This window comes from Cyprinodon tularosa, unplaced genomic scaffold (assembly GCF_016077235.1).
Source record: "Cyprinodon tularosa strain WSP-4 unplaced genomic scaffold, ASM1607723v1 ctg382, whole genome shotgun sequence".
NCBI classification, from domain to species: Eukaryota; Metazoa; Chordata; class Actinopteri; order Cyprinodontiformes; family Cyprinodontidae; genus Cyprinodon; species Cyprinodon tularosa.
This window is the reverse complement of record NW_024039099.1, coordinates 435669-455633: the sequence shown is the minus strand read 5'-3', so window position 1 is coordinate 455633 and position 19965 is coordinate 435669. Positions and strand designations below refer to the sequence as shown.

General features: G+C 38.3%; 1 protein-coding gene across 1 annotated transcript; it reads left to right on the top strand.

Annotated features, from left to right (window-relative positions):
- Positions 1-7110: 7110 nt before the first annotated feature.
- Positions 7111-9384, top strand: hoxb1a (homeobox B1a). Its single transcript, XM_038297099.1, has 2 exons — positions 7111-7978; positions 8604-9384. Exons 1-2 carry the CDS (start codon positions 7147-7149, stop codon positions 8948-8950), a joined length of 1179 nt encoding a protein of 392 aa, XP_038153027.1. The 5' UTR covers positions 7111-7146; the 3' UTR covers positions 8951-9384.
- The last annotated feature ends 10581 nt before the right edge of the window (positions 9385-19965 follow it).

The window sequence follows — 19965 nt, the reverse complement described above, 5'->3', positions numbered from 1 at the left end:
ACTCCATCCTTTAGAGCAATTAAAAAGCTTGGCCCCGTTTTCCAGTGTATCCCCGTTTTTCTCTGACTGTGACTAACTGGATGTGCTCTCCCTTTATCCCTGACAATTTGGGGGCTGGCTCGGAGCTCGCTGCCTGGCTGTGTGTTTTTCCCGGACGGGGCCCGCCTGTGGGGCTGGGTTTACAGTTGCCATTTTTTTATCTATGCTTTTTTTTTCCTATTTGCTTCTGTCCCCCCTTGAACCCCAGTCAGCCTCACAATGGCCCTCACAAATGAGCCTTGGGTTTTGCGGGGTTTCTTCCCTGTTTAAAGGGAAATTTTTTCCCTCTCCACTGTCGCTACAAGCATGCTTAGTGTGAGGGATTGCTGAAGAGTCAATGAGTCGATGCAATCAGCTGGTTTTCCTTTGATAGAAATACTATGAAGAATATGATTGTGTTACCTGTATAAATATAGTAACTATTTTTTAATTGCAGCTTTTCTCTGTGTGAGTTTCTCCAGGTTGAAATCAGATCAGGCCGCCAGACGGTACATTTGATAGAAGAAGAACGGGGGAGTGACACCTACCGGCTGGGATGGTAAAAATGCTGCTTATTTCCTTTAAATTTAACTTTGTAGAAATCCATTAGAGTGGAAGCAGTGCTACGTTCAATGCAATGTCCAAACTATTTCACAATAGAAAAGAATACAATAGAAAATTCCTTCATTGTCTCAAAATGGGGACATTGTGGTTTTACAGCAGCAAAAAGATTAGAGCAGAAGTCGTCACACAAATGTGGACCTTAGAAAAAAGTATAAAAAAAACAGAATAGTAAAGAGCTAAAATATAAATAAATAGACAAACAAATAAAACACTGTAAAGTGTTTTACAATATAAATACTTTGCCCCTGGAGAATAAATAACCAAGCCATGGACATTTTTACATTACATTTATATATATGTGAAAATAGCATAGACATTTTAATTGTTATAAACTATATACTGACAACAAAAAAAACTATGATTCATTATTATATATTAACATTAAAGATGGCAATTATAGAAGTCATGGTTTATCAGAACAAGTTGTTTGTTTCTTTAACTAGTGGTATGATCGTGCTGAAGGGAGACACCTTAGGGGTCTATTATGTAATTAGAGATAAAGCTCATTGCGTTTCATCTGTAGAACCATAAATCATTCATTCAGAGGCCATAGATGCAGGAATGTGTGCAGATGCATTAGTTCCATCCATATTTAGACAGTTTTCAGCGATTTATTGGATGTTGTGTTTGTACTTTTGTTTTGTACCCTGAACAGTTTCTGGTCGCCGTTATAAACATTTTCTGCCTGTTTTTCCACTCTGCAAACTAAAGGTTGGAAAGAAACTCATCCAGGAAAATCCATAATGGACGGCTGGACTTTATTTGTGTTTCATTAGATTTGCTGAAATTATTTAGAATGTCCTTCATTGTTAAACAGAGTACATTTCATTTTTTTTAATCTGATATGGGGTAAGATAACTGACTATAAATGTAAATGAGTTGTAGTCGGAATTTTTAAAGCATATAAACATGAATTATTCCTTGTTGAAAACCTTTAAAGGAAAAGTGCGCTCAGCAAGGAATGATCAAAGGAACATTATTTATACCTAAAACCAATAAGTTTGCCGTGCTCTAAAGAATTTAGCGTTAATCAGGAAAAAAATGTAAAAAACAATAATTTCATCGCTATCGCTGATTCCTGGAGCGGCCATTTTTACCCAAATATAGTAGCCCCTCCCTCCTGCCATCTTCCAGCAGTGACGTCACGGTGCGGTAAGCCTAGCGCCATTCTCCCCGCTTTACAAGCTAAATCAATGGGAACTACTAGACACATCTGCAATCAACAACAATTATTGAAGATTTCCAGAGGACTTCACCATTGAAATTCACCAGAGCTATAGTGAAACTGACAATGCCCACGTGCATGGCAGCTGGATGCTGGAATACATCGGGTAAAAGTGAAAAAAAAGAGTTATTCCACCTTTCTGATTCCTGATCCTCCACGGACGGGTTGGTCGTTGGATCGCCAACTTGAAGAGGGAGGATTTGCCATCGAACTTCTGGCCAGAGAAAAAACCCGTAATATGTAGCCAACATTTGGAAGAAGAATGTTTTCAAGATGACTTGGATAATAGCGCGTTGTGACTAACACCAGATACAGCACTGGGACTTGATCAACAGCCGATACCGCACCGTGACGTCACTAACCAGTAGGTGGCAGTAGTGTTCTTTGGCAAACATGGATGCCTCCAGTAAAGCACATTCACATGAAAATTACTCTGAATTAAAAACACTGATCATTTATTGAACAGGATGGAATCATTTCATATTTAAAGAACTTTCAGAAGTTTGAATTCTGAATATGAGCGACTTTTCTTTTAACACATGAGGTGTCAGATGTTTCAAACTGTGAAAATAAAAGCTTAGAGATTCCATCTTCTACAAGTGAAAGCGGGGATGGAAAATGGATAAAAATAAATCCTTGATCGCACATAATTAAACTGAGGGTGAGATGAGAGTATCTTCAGAGCTTCTCAGCAAACCAAATCCACCCCCCCCCTAATGTCAAACTTTTGACCCCATGACCTTTGCGTCCTGCTGTACCTTCGGCACTCAGGCAGGAAGATGAGGGTCGTTTAATCTTCTTCTCATTTAGGTCTGTTCCTGCAGCCCTCCTGCCCACTCAGCCTGCGTCGCTCTTTTCAGGCCACACTGATGATTAACCACCCTTCTTGTCACTCGCCCACGCGCTTGTCCTAATTCTGTCCCCGTGGCGGGACGGCAGCGTGTTTGCTGTCATGCCCTTCAGGGAGGCCTTCCGCAGACAGGAATTGATGAAGGCTTCATTAAAGACAGCCAAACTGGAATGCAAATAGTTCGGATAGATTCCCAGAATATTCATTAAAACAATAACACAACATTTTAAACTAATCTGGGAAGATTTTAGCAACTATCGGAAGATTTTAGTCTGGAAAACCTTCTAATAAAACACATGCATCCAGTCCGGCAGTGCCTTTCAGACCGTGCCTCCACAGACAGTATGCGTATTGTTGCATTAGCTTCCTGTCCTGCTCTACTGGCAGGCTTGGACTAACCAGAAGGCATGCTGTCCAACGTAACTTCATTGCCATACCAGATCAGCTCGCTCATTCAATTAGCATACGCTCACACCGGAGCGGCCATCAGAAATCCATGCCTGCCCCAATGAATTCAGTCCCAAAGCTTCCTGGAGATGGTTTTCAGATCAATAAGGGCCTCAGAGTCCACATGACAATTTGTTCCATCCTGCAGGTGAAATGTGCAAAAAGAAGATAAAGTCCAATCAATAACTCTTTACAGCAATTCATGATGATAAGAACTGAAGAGAAAATGCAAAAGACGGACAGAAAAAATAAACTCTAGGAGAACGAATGGAGATGAGCATCCAGCAGCCATGTATAAATCTGGCCGGTCAGTTCATATCGTGATGGTTTTATATCCTGTATTGGAGATCAGTCCATTCACCTCAAATATTTAATTAAAAAACAAAATAAAGCCTCCATTTAGAGGAGGGATAATCCACTTTTTAACATGATGTTAACAGACGGGATGGTCTAAAATGGAAGTCCTGTTGGATAAAGCACCCGGCGCATAAAGATTTAAACATTTTATCCATCTGCAAACTCATTGGTTTTATTTCCATCAAGGCTCTTTCAGTCTTCTAGTTTTACAGATGATCTGACGTATAGAGTGGGGCTGATGTCCCGCTTACCTCTAACCTCTCGCTGTACTTGTTCTCATTAGAATAAGCGACTGAAATTAAACGTTTTATGTCAACTGATGCCATAGACAACATATATTAACAAAGTGACTGAAATGAGACACAATTATTTTATCTAAACAGAAATGGGGAAACTTGCAGTCTTGGATTTTTGTCCTGCTGTGCAGTCGAGAGATGTGTAACCCTTCTACTGGGCTGTCCTTTGCAAACCAATTTTAATGTTGTGCATCAAAGATCATCGTGGATGAAAGTCGAGGACAGATTGGTTTAGATTAACTTTACCCTAAATATTTGTCTCACGCAAACCCTTTAGACTGTTTTCCAAAGTGCTGCCTAGTCACTGCAGACTGTAACAGGAGAAGAGCTTCCTTATCTGACATCTACTTTGCCCCTGCAAAAGATTAATGCAATAAAAACACATTTATCTATTTGTTTTTATGGTGGAATCATTTATTAGTTTAATAACTAACCATGTTTCTTTCCAACCAAATAAAATACCATAAACACAAGAAGAAAAGTAACTCTTACTCGGTCAAACTCCACTAAAACTGAGAATGTTTTTAAGAAGGACTCCTAGAGAGGAAGCTGGTTTCCAAAGGCTGCTGCTTTCAGAATTTTGGAGACAGTCGATGAATGATGTGAAATGATGTGAAGGATGTAAAAATAAGATGTTGGTAGTAATTTTACTAATTCACCAGCTTGTCCATGGAAAAACCCCCAAGTTAAGGAATTTTAATGTATTTTATAAAAAGAAGTGGGAGCCCTGGTTGGAGTAACTGAAAAAGTTAATTTAGAAACCATGCAGCACCAAAATTGTTTACAACTGAATAAATGTTTTTTTCTTAAAAAAAAAAAAAAAAAAGAGCTGTAATGTTAGCATCTCAGGTTATTTATCGGTCATAAGCTGACAGTAGTATATGTATTGTTATGGTTTGGCTTTTAAGCTGTTACAGAAAAACTGAGAACTGCAAGCCTGCTGTATTAATGAATCAGAAATATTTACTTTTTATGCGGCATCAAGGTGCTTTATGTTGGGTAATAATGCTGCAACACAATTTGAGATGTTTGTTAATATATTTGCATTCCCTCCTTAATATTAGAAATAAAACGTTGATAGCAGCACATGTGTTATAGGTTATGCTGTTACAAAAAGAAGAACTGCAGGCCTGTTGTATTGGGCTGCATAAAGGCAGCTTAGAACTGTTGGTGTGGAGCCAAGCTGCATCCTGTGTCTGTTAGGGTTAATTTCTTAGGCTGTATTTTCCACCCAGCTGCAACAAAATGTCAAATTATTATTGTTAAATAAAGGCGATTCCAAAAATATGTTGGGTGTGCTAAATTCATTTGTGTGTCTGTTGACAATCTAGAATTAGGTCACACTAATTAGTATAAAATAAAAGGGATGAAAATTTTTTTTAATGAATGGAACTTAAATTTAATATATACATGTTTAAAGGACAAATGTTAAATATTAAAACTGTAAATATATTATTTATGTCCATGCAACATAACTTAATTAGATTGGATTAACCCCTAGAACCCTGTGGACCCACCGGTGGGTCCAGCTACTACGTGACCTCGTAATTTTAACAAACCCCCAGTATTGATGTAAAAAACACATTTGGCACAGTTTGGTGACATTTTTGGATAAATGTGCCAAAATGGCCTCTCCGCCTAAGAAATTTCTCACTAATACCATTCTAAAATAAATATGATTCATCTGATTGATACCAAATTTGGTATATTTTTACACAACATTTAGATTTAAAAGTCTGTACTACTTTTTTGTGCTATAAATAATATTTTGGTAGTGTTTTGCAATGTTTATTTCAAAGAAAATTTTGGCGAGGTTCAAAAAATGCAAAATATTTTGTATTTTGTCCCTAATAGTTCAGGCAGGGTCAAAGCTACAATGGTGCTGACCAGAAAACCATTCTATGACATCTTACCTTTACAGACGTACCAAAAGTTTCTTCTTAAATCTAATAGCTGTGAGGCTATAAGTGATTTACTTATTTATACCCCCTGAGGGTGTAAGAGGTAAATATCCCGTGTTGCTCATAATTTATTGTATCTAATTGGGTCAATTCACATTGTGTTAACTTAAAGTTAGATCAACGTTTTTGCATTTAACTAACATAGAAACACTTTTGTGGAACCTGTTAACAAAGATATTTAAACTAAAGTTAATGTTTGATTTTTATGAGTGCAGATTTTACTCTAGTGTGTTTTTTTATTGTAAAGTTGGATTTTAAGCCTATTATTTACCCTTTTATTCACCTTCAGTAGCTGCATCTGTGGCTTCCTGTTCAAATTTCAGCCATTAGTTTAATCTCCATCACAACATTTTAGTGAACAAACCTTTGGTATTTAGATTATTATAGAACTACACTTCATAGAGTGTGCTCTATTATCGGAACAAATCATAAACTTTGAGGAATCCCTCAGCCTCTGTCTGCTGAGTGGAATACTGTAGTTTGTCCTTTTTTTTATTAGGTTTCTCAGATGTTGTGGGAGCTTTTCGCTGGGAGGAGGTCTGCAGACCGGCTCACAGCTCCTCTTTTATTCCGCGGCCCTCTCTTTGCTCTGACAGATCCGCGCTGATATCAGATTGATGGGCCGGTTTGATTGAAGCCTCTTTGTCGTGCTAATGTCACGGAGAGTGATGGATGAGGCATGTGCGCCAGAGCCAACGCGCGCGCGCGCACGGCAGCTCCACTTCTTCTGAACCGAAAAAAAACACCTCCTGTACCCCCCCAACACACACACCCGCAAACACACACTCTCCTGTGGCCAGCTGACAACTGCTGCCCTGGACACCATAGGCGACATGTCACGTGACCCGCGACTGAGGTAGAGGAGAAGAAAAGAAGTGGAAAACAAGTAAAACAAAGAAGAGGTTGACAGAGTGAAGCAGGAAGAGGAGAAGCGGAGAGGCTGCAGGAAAAGGGGACAGAATGGCGCAGAAGTGAGGGACGCGTCTTCTCGCGTGGTTCTGCGGTGGCACAGAGGAGCTTCTGGAAGTTGCGGGCTGAGTGACAGCGGGGCCTCCGTTAACGCATCAGCAGCCTGACTCACAGCTCCGCGGATGACATGATTCATGAGTGTTTCTGTTGTTCAGGACGGGCCAGTTTCACTTTTTCATCCCAGTGGGATCGTTTTTATAAACCTACATTGTCCCGTTGGTCGATTTGAACTCATTTGGTCACTTTCCTCCAATCATTTAGCCTATTCCAGATCTTCCTCTGAATGTCTCCATATGAAATCATTTTCTTTAACTAATTTGATTCCTTCAGTTTTTCCCATAATATAATTGTTTTTCCTTTTTGTGGTCCTGTGTTTCTGAGAAGTCAGAAGAACTTTATATGTTCATGGACAACATGAACTCTTTTGTGGAATACTCCATCTGTAACCGAGCTGGCAGCAGTGCTTACTCTGCCCCTAAACCTGGATACCAACCTCCTAACCTGCACCACCACCTCCCTCTGGACCAGCACCATGGACTCACGGTGACCCCCGGCTCCCTCCACACGGGCCTCAGCGGCTCCTCTGTCCCGGTGAACGGGACCGGAGGTAACAGCGGTTACGGCGCAGATGGAGGGATGTATGGGAACACCGCGGCGGACATTGGAGGGACACCACCATCCAGAGGGGTGAACCTCCACCATCATCATCATCAGCATCCAATAAATCATGTCGAGCATCAACACGCGCATAATGGCTTCCATCATCACCAGAACCAAAGCGCGCAGGGTGGATTATTGACACAGTATACTAACGGCAGTGGGTGCTCCTCCGGGGCCTATGCAGGCCAGGCAGGTGCTACAAACTCAGAGTATGTAGCCGTTACGGGTCCTTCAACTTCTATCCAGCCTCAGTATTTTATGGAGGAGTCCGCTGCCTCCAGCTACTACCATCAATCAGCCTTTCCCACGCCGACCCCAGCGGTCGGCCCCAGCTACAGCGCCCTTTCCGGGGCTTACTGCGGGCCTCAGGGCCCTCTGGGTAGCTCCCAGTACCCGCAGCAGATCGGCGCAGGCCTGGAAGCGGTGGGCTACCTGGGCTTCCCACAGGCAGCAGGGTACGGAGAGCTGCCGGGGTCCCAGGAGCGAGGGAGGGAGGATGAGGAGAACCAGCAGGCGGGACAGGGGCAGACATTTGACTGGATGAAAGTGAAGAGGAACCCCCCGAAAACAGGTGACAATTTATTCATTTGGTTTATTCATTCACCCAGGATATATATATATATATATATATATATATATATATATATATATATATATATATATATATATATATATATATATATATATATATATATATATATATATATATATATATATATATAAAGAGAGAAACTTAACCCCCCTGCCTAATTGCACCTTAGAATTTGTTGTTGTTTTTTCCCCTCAAACCTTTAACCATTAACAATTGCTCTGACGCCACTGTGGTTCCCGACACCTGATCCTCTCTTTCTCAAATGGATCTAACAGACGGGTTATTTCTCCATGGGAAGTCCTGCTCTGTTATCTGTTAAAACAAAGTCCCCTGCCCCAGCCTCTCAGCCAACTGCTTTGTGTTTTCATATGTATGCAGTTAGGAGGAAGAATCCACAAAGATCTGAGGAAACGTCCAGAATATTTTACACAAAGATGAACGTTTAAAATTTTTTATTGAATTGAAATAATTAATATACAGCAAAAGTGACACATTAAATACGGTTTTCTACAATTTTACATGTAATTTCTTATTTTATTACAGGTTGATTTGATCAAATAAATTCATTTAACTGATGTATGACGTGTTTTCTCTTTGTTCTCAGTCAAAGCGACGGACTTTGGGCTCCTAGGAGTCCACAATAACGCCATGCGCACCAATTTCAGCACGCGGCAGCTGACGGAGCTGGAGAAGGAGTTCCACTTCAGCAAGTACCTCACGCGCGCGCGGCGCGTGGAGATCGCGGCAACGCTCGAACTGAACGAGACCCAGGTAAAGATCTGGTTCCAGAACAGACGGATGAAGCAGAAGAAACGGGAGCGGGAGAGCACGGGCACGAGTGCGCGCTCCCACTCATCTGACACCCGGTGTGGGTTTACCAAGGAGCTGGAGGACACGGACCACTCTTCACTGTCCACATCACCGGGAGCGTCTCCGAGCTCTGAGTCATAGTCTGCACGTGGCTGATCACCAAGACTTTTTATCACTGTTTCCGTTCTTATAGATCCTACAACAAATCCAGGGCAATAATAGCAGCCATTTAAGCCCTCAAAGAGTTTGTATTTTGTTATTTTGTTACATGAAGGAGAAACTGTTATTAATCTTCCATTTATGATTTTTTTATTCAATCTTTTTGTTATGTTAGTGTCAAAAAAGGAAGTCTCAACAGCTCATCCTACACTAGACCTAATGGTAGGCCTGCGGATCTCAGATGCAAAAAGGAATTTTGGAATAATGATAATCTAAAGCAAACTTAGTCAATTATCACAATGTCTTTAAAGTCAAAGTTTACTTTCACTTTATGCAACATATACAAATATATAAGTTAAAGCTCACTATATAGACTATAGAGCAAGTTTCAAAGCCTTAAATTAAAATACCAACCTCTTGATTAAAATGATGAAGTAATGATGAGAATTGAAAGGGTTAACAGGGAATGGGGTTATTTAAGATGATAGAATTTATTTTTAAAACATAGTTTTTCAATGACTGTAATACTGTCTAATTTGTTGAATAAAAGAAGAAATTTCTGGACTTTAAATAATAGCTTTTTTATTTCCATTAGTCAATAAATCCAATGGTCTACAATTATTTTTATGTTGTTTCATCTTAGCTGGCAGATCTAGAAACTAAGAAAGAGATAAAGGAGTTCACTGTGATTAAATTTCAGATATAGTTAATTATAGCTGAAATTCACCCCCCTTTATTTTAGTATAATTTCACAATTAATAAAGTTATTTAAGATACATACCAAATAAGTTTTTCAGACTGTTTAGGCAGCTGTGGGCTGTGTACCATCAGAAACTGAAGTTGAGATGATCCAACTGAATCTGTATTTATGTCATTTCAAATTAAAAGCATTAATTTGACAGTGAATTTCACTAAATTGAAAAACCGAAATAATTTTCAATTACTTATATAAATCTGTTGCATTGAAAATAGCGTTTTCCTATATTGGCATTATGTTTTATAGTTAAGTTTCCTCCTGAAATTGAACAACAAACCACAAGGATGGATGCAACTAATGAAGGTGAATAATAGAGTAAACAATTTAATGAGATGCAGCATTAAAATCCAACTTTAGAAGAAAAACTAAACCTAGATTAAAATCTGGACAAGTTAGGGAATTAGGAAATTGGGTCTTTTAGCAGAGAGTAACATCTTTGCTCCTGGTTTTGGTTAAGCCTGCTGTCTGTGGCTTTCGGGCTGAAGCCCAGGATTATTAATAAATAAGCTACTATCTTATAAAAGAGAAAACATTTAGAAGTACAAGTAAGTTTAGAAAATCCTGTTATATGTCCATCTTGAAAACAAACATTGCTTTTCTATTTTATTCCATATTATGACTGCCTGCTCTACCAACAACCTGATAATGAGTCAAATGAAACACGAGACAAAACAACTTCCCAACTATGCTCACAGGCTGAGGCTGACTGGCATTTTGCCTGAAATGGAGGAGTCTTAATTTGCACTTCTTTCCAGGACTGTGAACAGTTAGCCTGACTATTACAAAACAAAATGATTCAATAAATCAATAGACGGAGAGCTTAACCCCCTCAATGGCAGGCCCAAATCTAAGCCCTTAGTTTGGGCTAACTAACAGCTGCGGCTATGAGGCAGATGGCCGCTCACACTGAGCCTGGTTCTGCTGGAGGTTTCTTTCTGTTAAAAGGGAGTTTTTCCTCTCCACTGTCGCTACAAACATGCTTATTGTGACGGATTGCCTTCAAGTCAATTAGTCGATGCAATCAGCTGGTTTTCCTTAGATAGAAAACTTTTAATCAATCTGACTGGATGATGTGGTGAACTGTAAAGTGCCTTGAGATGACATGATGTGAATTGGCGCTATAGAATTAAACTGAATTGAATTGAATTAGCTAAAGATGCTAAATTAGCATAGTGCCACCGGTGTTATGCCCTTCAGCATTTCCCCTTTGATAAGTTTGACATGGTAAGTGACCCACCAAGCTCATGAACGCTTCAGCGCTTCAGCTATGAATTATAAATTTAGCATAATGGGAACATGTCAATCCACGTATCTGTGATTGATTACTCCGGTTGACAACCAGAGATGGGAAGTAACGAAGTACAAATACTTCGTTACTGTACTCAAGTAGATTTTTCTGATATTTTTACTTTAATTTACTACTTATTTTAATGGCGACTTTTTACTTCTACTCCTTACATTGTTACACAAATATCTGTACTTTCTACTGCTTACATTTTTAAAAATTGTCTCGTTACTTTAGTTTTGAATCATTTCAATGGAGTTATCGTTATTTTTCACGTCATCAATACCAAATTCAATCTAATTGGATGGGAATCTACGTTGCATTTGACGCACCACTACAAGATGAATCGACAGATTCGGCGGTATTCATTGGCGGCAAATCATTGCAGCTTGGTGGCGGTGGCGTTAGCATAGTAGCATGGACGACGAGATGATTGAAAATGAACACAACGGAGATCTAGTCCTATTGGCAGACATCCATTTAAAATGTAGGCAACGGCATGAAAAAAGTGGTTTCTACTTTTACTTTTATACTTTAAGTAAATTTACAAGCCTGTACTTTGTTACTTTTACTTGAGTAAAGAAGTTTAATCAGTACTTCCACTTTTACCAGAGTATTTTTTAACACAAGTATCTGTACTTTTACTCAAGTATGGAAAGTGAGTACTTTTGCCATCTCTGTTGACAACTCTGGTTGTCCAAGACAAGAAAACACGATTTTGTGAAGTGAAATTGAATTATAAAACTGAATCTGTTAAAAAAAAAAAAAATAATGCAAATTGGATTTTCAATACAGAACAAAACATTTTGAAAGCAAATGAAGTCATTTTTAAGCCATTATTTTCTCCGTTTATTGAAACTCAATGTCAAACTAAAGGATTTAATTTCAAATTACGTTGGAGACAAATTCAGCCTGAGCAATTCAAATTCAGTTTCTGACGGCATATAACTGTGCACTCCAATAAGAACAGTCTAGTAGATAAACTCAGATCTTGGTCAGATTTCCATACTTTCCTTTTCTAAAATAACACCAGACTATGGCTTCAGTCCTATCATTGAATTAAAGTTTTGGACATTCTACTTGTTAAAATGTTTTCTTTATTGTGGGGTTGATATGTTAAAAAAACAATGTGAAGGATATTTGTGTTGTTATACTTTTCCTTCCCACTTCACCAAAATGTTTGTGAGTTTTAGTTGGATGTTCAAAGATGTGTTTCCTTTATCAAGTTGTTTTCGCTCTGATGAGAATTTACTAAACCTGACAAGATGAGAATGACTGAACACTTGAAATTTGTTCATTACGTCTGTGAGCTATTTTTCCCACCTGTTTAATATTGTTCTCCTTAGTTGGCAAAAAATGAATATTTAAAAATATTTTTTAAGATTTTTTTTCTAAATGAGGGCAGTTTGACTGAGTTTTATTAGTATTGCTGCTTTAAAGTGACTTTCAATCATGTCCAGTTTCTATCTGATGAAAACTACCTCAAATAAATCTCTTTTCAGTCCATCAAGTACAAATTTGTGTCTTTTGTCATTGAATAACTGAAGAATGACAATGAGAAGAGTTTCCAATAATGGCGTCTGTGTATTGTTGTGTTAGCCTGGTTCTGCTGGAGGTTTCTTCCTGTTCAAAGGGATTTTTTCCTCTCCACCGTCGCTACAAGCATGCTTAGTGTGAGGGATTGCTGAAGAGTCAATGAGTCGATGCAATGAACTGGTTTTCCTTGGATAGAAAACTTTGAATCAATCTGACTGGATGATCTGGTGAACTGGAAAGTTCCTTGAGATGACATGATGTGAATTGGATCTATAGAAATAAACTGAATTGAAATTGAATTGAGCTAGAAACACAGGATTTAAAGCACTTTAAAAGGTCAGTTTGACCATATTATGCCTATATATATATCCATATATATATATATATATATATATATAGAGAGAGAGAGAGAGAGACAGGGAGAAAAAGAGGGAGAGAGAGAAAGAGAGATTAGATTCTGTTTGGTTCTTTTATATGAAACTTTATTGAAGAAGAGAACAGATAACATAGACATGCAAAACACAGTTTAAGCACGGTAAAAATTAAACTAGTGTAAAGAGCAGCACTGTTTATTCATTTATATCTGACTGTCTTGAAAATAGCAAGGAAGAATATAGATAAAGGAAAACAAATGGAGGGGACCAAAGATTTATCCCTGTGGGAACCCTGTGAGACAGATGAGCAGCAAAGGATTTAGTATCTGAACTATGAACAACTTGCTTTCTCTTACAATTCAAGCACATGGTAAATTTGTCTATATTCTTCACAAAAAGCATCGGTCAAGGTTTCAAACGTCACAAACAGAAAAATGACACACGGTTTAGACAGTAAGGTTCCTCTGTTGTTATTGTTGGGCATTCCTGGACTCATTCACATGGACCGAAGCAGTAGATTTCTTAGTGTTGATGCCAATCAAGGGAACCGACAGCTCTTATACATCCTGACCTTAATGTACAGATCTATCTTATTGTTTTATATTTCTATAGTTATTTAGTGCTGCGCATGTAAGATAAAAAATGTTTAATGCAAAAACAAAGAACAAAGCATTAAAAATCAAGGAAATCAATGAAATAATACAACAGTAGAAAACAAAAATCTCAGGTTGTGCCAAAAGCCAAGAAATAAAGATGCATTTTTAGGGGAGTTTTTAGAGAAATCAATCAATAAAGGGGATTGGCTGCTATGGAAAATGGACACTACTCTTTTTATTGTGAATATTTAAAAAGTCTAAGGCTATCTATGTTTTGATGATATTAAGGCACAACAGAACTAATTTGACAGGAAGTCTTGATTTATTTTTAGTTATAGCAATAAAAGAAAATCGAATCCAGAAGAACTAGTAAAAGGACACATTTAGGGGAGTGAAGATTAACCCCTGGGGAACTCCATGAATTAGATAAGCAGCAGATTTCTTCAATGGTAGAAATAAAAGGCAGCCGTGATATTAGCCTAAAATTAGCAATCCAAAACTGTTTAAATAAAAGTTCCTTCAGTAGAGGCTGTAACACAGCAGGATTAAAACCAACATAATAACACATGACAACAAACAATGTTGATACAATACAGATATCACCTGCCTTATGCTGGGAATAATCTCCCCATAATGTCATGATTGGCACTAATGACTGGCTTAATTAGTCATTCCATTCACCTGTCTAACTCTGCCCGGTTGCTCATTACCTCTCATCTGATCCACCTGCTCCTGCCTCTATTTGAGGCGCTTGCATCCAGTCATCAGCGCGAGTTTATTCTTTTTCTCTATAGCCAGTTTTAGAAGTGTTTTTAGAGTTCCTTGGTGTTTCTGATTTCCCGATCCTGACCTGCTCTGCCTCTCTACCACTGAGCCTGCCTGATCTCAGTGGTGAGAGTTTTTTTACCATAACCATAATGTTACTGATTACCTGATCCTGACCTGTTCTGCCCCTCAACGACTGAGCCTGCCTGTTCCCTTCTGAACATTTTGTACTCCTGGATCTCTGAGCCTTCCTGTTCTGATCCGTTTGCCTGATCTTACTTCGGACTCCTGCATTTTCTCCGGGGCTGCAGTATCTGGGACACTTTGGTGCAGTACCCGCCGCATCTTGTTGGCAGTCCACCGGCTGGATCCTTCCTCGTTCTCTGGACATGGGCTAAACCCTAAACCAGGTGAATGACTCACAAGTTCATTAACATCCTCCGTCAGATTATTGTGGTCACTAACATGTGTTTCTCTCCGGCAGAGATTTCTGCCTTAGACTCTCTAGCCTCTGCTACTGCAGATCTGCAGATCCGTATTTTACATAAACTCTTTTGAGTAGTCCCACTATCTTTATTGCCTTGAATTCTGGGTGCTTCTGTTCTGAGTCTTGACTCATAGAAGGGAGGCGAGAGTAGCCTCGTGAGACCATCCTGATCTTGCGAGCTTTCAAGATTTCACTCGCTAATCAGTTTGGAGACTCTCCGTTGAAGAAAATTTGGAGCCGTTCACCAAACGAACGTCCAATCAGCGTTGGCTTTGAGGAGAGCCAGCAAATCTCGGTAAGATTCAGCTTTACACTTAGACCTCATGAACAAAGAGCAAACATTTGATGACCAAAATGTTCAACAGTTGCCTCCGATTTAAGCCTTTTGTCATGCGGTTTGTATATCTTCAAACCAAGGGCGTAGGTTTGATTTGAACTTTGGTGGGGACACTATTGGTCTGGTGTCATTGGTGCTGCAATATGCGTGCCCTTTTTTATGCTCGATGTGAGCATCCGTACTGATAAGACGAATTAATTGTTAAAAGAGAAAAGCATCATTTTGCTACATTAATAAAAATGTTATAAGCTCTACACTCATTAGATGCTGTTTATCAATGTTTGAAGTATCACAGGCTCTGATGAATGTGGAATTAGGACTGTTTTCCACTTTGTAAATGGTTTCATTTGCATGACTAATAGAGAAGGTAAATACAATATTTTCTTTTGAAGATATACAATTGTGCAGAGTTAAACCCCACTCTTATATTTTACCTACTATGCTCTCTCTGTATCAAGCAAAATAATACATTCATTAAAATATTAACTTCACTATAAAATTTGAATATCTGGGCTGTAGTTACTCTGTATAGCCCATTTAATCTATTTTATCTAGGGCTGAAAAAATTAATCGTATTAATTGATTATTTCAATAATCGTCAACTAATTTAGTATGTGATTAATCATTAACTGGAGAATAGAGACTTTAAAACATAATATAAATGTAAAATGTCCCTTTCCCCTACAGAGCAATCCACTTAGATCAGTAATTATACAAAAATTGTAAAAATACAATATATATATATATATATATATATATATATATATATATATATATATATATATATATATATATATATATATATATATATATATATATATATAAGAAATATTTTAGTTTCACCTGGTTTATTTAGACATCACCTGAAGCACTGAAGGGCAGCTGCTTCACCTACAAGCTGCCCTGCATCATTATTACTGGATATCTGTGTTTCCTATAATCATATAATGTATAACTGTGTTTTTAATAGTAAAGGATTAAATGTAACACAACCTTTTATCATTGTCCTATATTGCTTACTGTCTGACTGTTTAAATAGCTCCTTACTGTATTTTCTTTTTTAGTGGCATCATCTACAAACACAACACTAAGAATGAGCCTAATTGTACCGTATTCAAATATAAAATCATTTTTAACAATTATAAAAGACAATATAACACTATCTTATCTGTAATTTAACATTATCCAAAATAAACAGCCAGATTCAAGCATTTTTACCAGACATTAATGTTTGTACTAATTTACTTATAAAATGTGTGGAAATCTATGTAAGATAAAATCAATGTTTAGATTCTTCCTTTGTTTGTTCTTGTCTTTATCCTATTTCTAGAAGTATAAATAGAAGAGTTTCAGTCTGGCTTTAGAGCTCATCATAGCACTGAAACAGCTCTGGTGAAAGTCACTAATGATATTCTCATGGCCTCAGATAATGGACTTGTATCTGTGCTCGTCCTGTTGGATCTTAGTGCTGCATTTGATACAGTTGACCATAATATTCTTTTAGAAAGACTTGAATATTTTGTTGGAATTAAAGGAACAGCACTAGACTGGTTTAAATCTTATCTATCTGATCGAATTCAGTTTGTTTATGTTAATGATAGATCTTCAACACGCTCAAAGGTTACCTGTGGAGTACCACAGGGATCAGTGCTAGGACCAATTCTCTTTACTTTATACATGCTCCCAATTGGTAGAGTTATTAGACAGCATGGGATTAATTTCCACTGTTATGCTTATGATACCCAGCTATATCTGTCTATAATCCAGATTAAGCTAACCCATTACATAGATTACAGGCATGTCTTGAAGACATAAAAACCTGGATGACTCTTAACTTTCTGCTTCTGAATGCAGATAAAACAGAAGTTATAGTCTTTGGACCAGAGTCTCTGAAAAAGAAGCTGATTAGCCAGTCACTTCATTTGGATGGGATTAAACTGATTTCAGATAATAAAGTAAAAAATCTTGGTGTTATTTTTGATCAGGACCTGTCATTTAAATCCCAGATCAAAGAGGTTTCTAGAATTTCCTTCTTTCATCTGAGGAACATTGCAAAAATTAGAAATATCCTGTCCAGGGGTGATGCTGAGAAACTAGTCCATGCATTTGTTACTTCAAGGCTGGACTATTGTAATTCTTTACTATCAGGAAGTCCACAAACTGTAGTTAAAAGCCTTCAGCTGATCCAAAATGCTGCAGCCAGAGTTCTGATGAAAATGAAAAAGAGAGATCATATCTCTCCTATCCTGGCTTCTCTTCATTGGCTTCCTGTTAAATCCAGAATAGAATTTAAAATCCTCCTTCTCACATATAAAGCCTTAAATGGCAAAGCTCCATCTTATATCAGAGATCTGATTGTTCCTTATGTTCCTAACAGAGCACTTCGCTCTCAATCTGCAGGTTTACTAGTGGTTCCTAGAATTTCTAAAAGTAGAATGGGAGGCAGATCTTTTAGTTCTCAGGCTCCTCTCCTGTGGAACCAACTACCAGTTTTAGTCCGTGAGGCAGACACCCTGTCTACTTTTAAGGCTAGGCTTAAAACTTTCCTTTTTGATAAGGCTTATAGTTAGGGTGGCTCAGGTTATCCTGAGCTATCTCTATAGTTATGCTGCTATAGGCTTAGACTTTTGGAGGACATAGGGACCCCCATTTCATCATTATGCTTCATTCTATCTCTGTTCTCCTAACTGCAGAATCTGTTAGTTCAATCTCTAACCTTCTGCTCTCTCTGCTTTTCCTCAGAGTAGCTTTGCCTCGTCTGTTCCTGTTTGGCTGTGACGTCATCCTGGAAAGAAACATCAGCTGTGCTGCTTCTATCAACACCCTTGTTTATAGATGTTGGAGATCGGCCTGTTTTCCAGTGTGGTCCTGTTTCTCTGACCGTGACTGGCTGGATGTGCTCTCTTCGTCCTCTGGCATGGGAGCTGCCTTGGAGCTCGTCTGCCTGGCTGCGTGTTTCCTGGACGGGGCCGCCTTTTACAGCTGCTTTTTGTATCTCTGCTTCTGTCTCCTTGAACCCCAGTGGGCCTCAGCAGATGGCCGCTCACACTGAGCCTGGTTCTGCTGGAGGTTTCTTCCTGTTAAAAGGGAGTTTTTCCTCTCCACTGTCTCTACAAGCATGCTTAGTGTGGGGGATTGTATTTGAGTCGATGCAATCAACTGGTTTTCCTTAGATAGAAAACTTTGTATCAATTTGACTGTATGATCTGGTTGAACTGTAAAGTGCCTTGAGATGACATGTGTTGTGAATTTGGCGCTATATAAATAAACTGAATTGAATTGAATTGAAATAAATAGTCAATAAAATAGAACCATTATTATGTGGAACCCTAATTATGCCTTTTAAACGAAAAACAGCAGATGTTTAGGCCCCATTTCTTGTTGTTGTACTCTATAAGAGAAATAACACCTGCTAATAATTATACCTGAACTTTCTCAAAGAGTCATAAAAAAATGAAACCAGTAATAGCAACTAAATATCGGTAAAAAGGAAACACTCACTTTTTCTTTTTTAGTTGGCTGTGGATAAGAATTAGAAATGTTGATGCTTACAGCCTTTATTTGCCCATTTTGTGTCTTCAGAAATCCTGGCTGAATCAGAATATTTCGCTTTATAAAAGAAAAAAAAAGGTTTTTGTTTTTTAGTGTACATGATAATCATTTTTTTAATTGGGACTGGTTTTGTAGCCTAATATTTATTGTAGTAACCGCAGCATTCTAGTGTGAATAAATTTTCAATGTTGTGCTCCAAGCACACCAGGACTAGAAAACAGCCAATCAGAGAGAGAGAAGGCGGAACCTAAGGCAGAACAACCAATGAGAGTTGAGTTAAACAGCGCAGCAGTTCCATGCGCTGCTGCGTGAAAGGGACAGGAGAGAGCAGGCAGAGGAGCTGCGAGAGGAAAAGAAGCCACTGCTGCAACAACTACTGCTGGAAATTATAAACATGTTGCTCACATCCAATTATTGGTCGGGACAATTAGGTCGGTTCAAAATTTTGGTAGGGACATGTCCCTATGGTCCCTATGCAAACCTACGCCCATGCTTCAAACACATAAATATGCTGTATGTTTTTATGTTTAGTTTAATTCCTGCAGATAATCTCAAGACCTTGTACTTGATGATCCATGACTCTAAGTTTAGGAAATCAACAGGTTAGACTGTACCTTGTTTGTTCCTTGATGGTGGCGGGCATAGTGCCATGGCCAGAAAAAAAAAGCTTAAGCAAGAGTTTTGAAAATCTTTTAAAAATGTTAGATTTTGAATTTTACAAAGATTACCTATGCAATGGAGGCACCATAGAAATTACATAGAAATAAGCATATTCAGAAAAATAATTATTATTAATTAATTATGTAACACATTTTATATGGATCTGGATTTCACTACTGAATTCAAGGAAAGGAAATATCCCCATTTAAGCAAAGATATTAAAGGCTGCTGGGACGTAACAGAAACATCCGAGTGGTTTGCCAATCTGGTGACCTTTAGAGAACCTCTAGGATATCTAAACACGTAAACAGACTTTACCTCCTGCTCATCTTCTTCGCCTGCTACATTCAGATGGTCCAAGCATGCCTGTCCTGGAGCCTGGGTGGTAAGCTCAATCATCACCTTATCTCTGTCTTTCTCTAAAATACACACAGTAACACACACTGCTAGTTGTAAAGTTTGTCAAAATGACTTTAAGTTAGAAGTTTTTCAGATACAACTCCGATCTATTTAATTATGTTAAGATCCTTTTTACGTCGTTGTCCTGTGTGAAGTTATTTTATTTGAAAAAGCATTTTATTTTATTTCTAAGGTTTAATTTGTAACTGAACCCATCTTATGTTTAAGTTTTTACCAGTTTCCTCATTT

Excerpts from the sequence above, each read along its gene's own strand:
- hoxb1a (XM_038297099.1), top strand. The coding sequence starts at position 7,147 with ATGTTCATGGACAACATGAACTCTTTTGTGGAATACTCCATCTGTAAC. Across the intron at positions 7,979-8,603 it reads GAGGAACCCCCCGAAAACAG|TCAAAGCGACGGACTTTGGG; the intron begins GTGACAATTTAT and ends CTTTGTTCTCAG.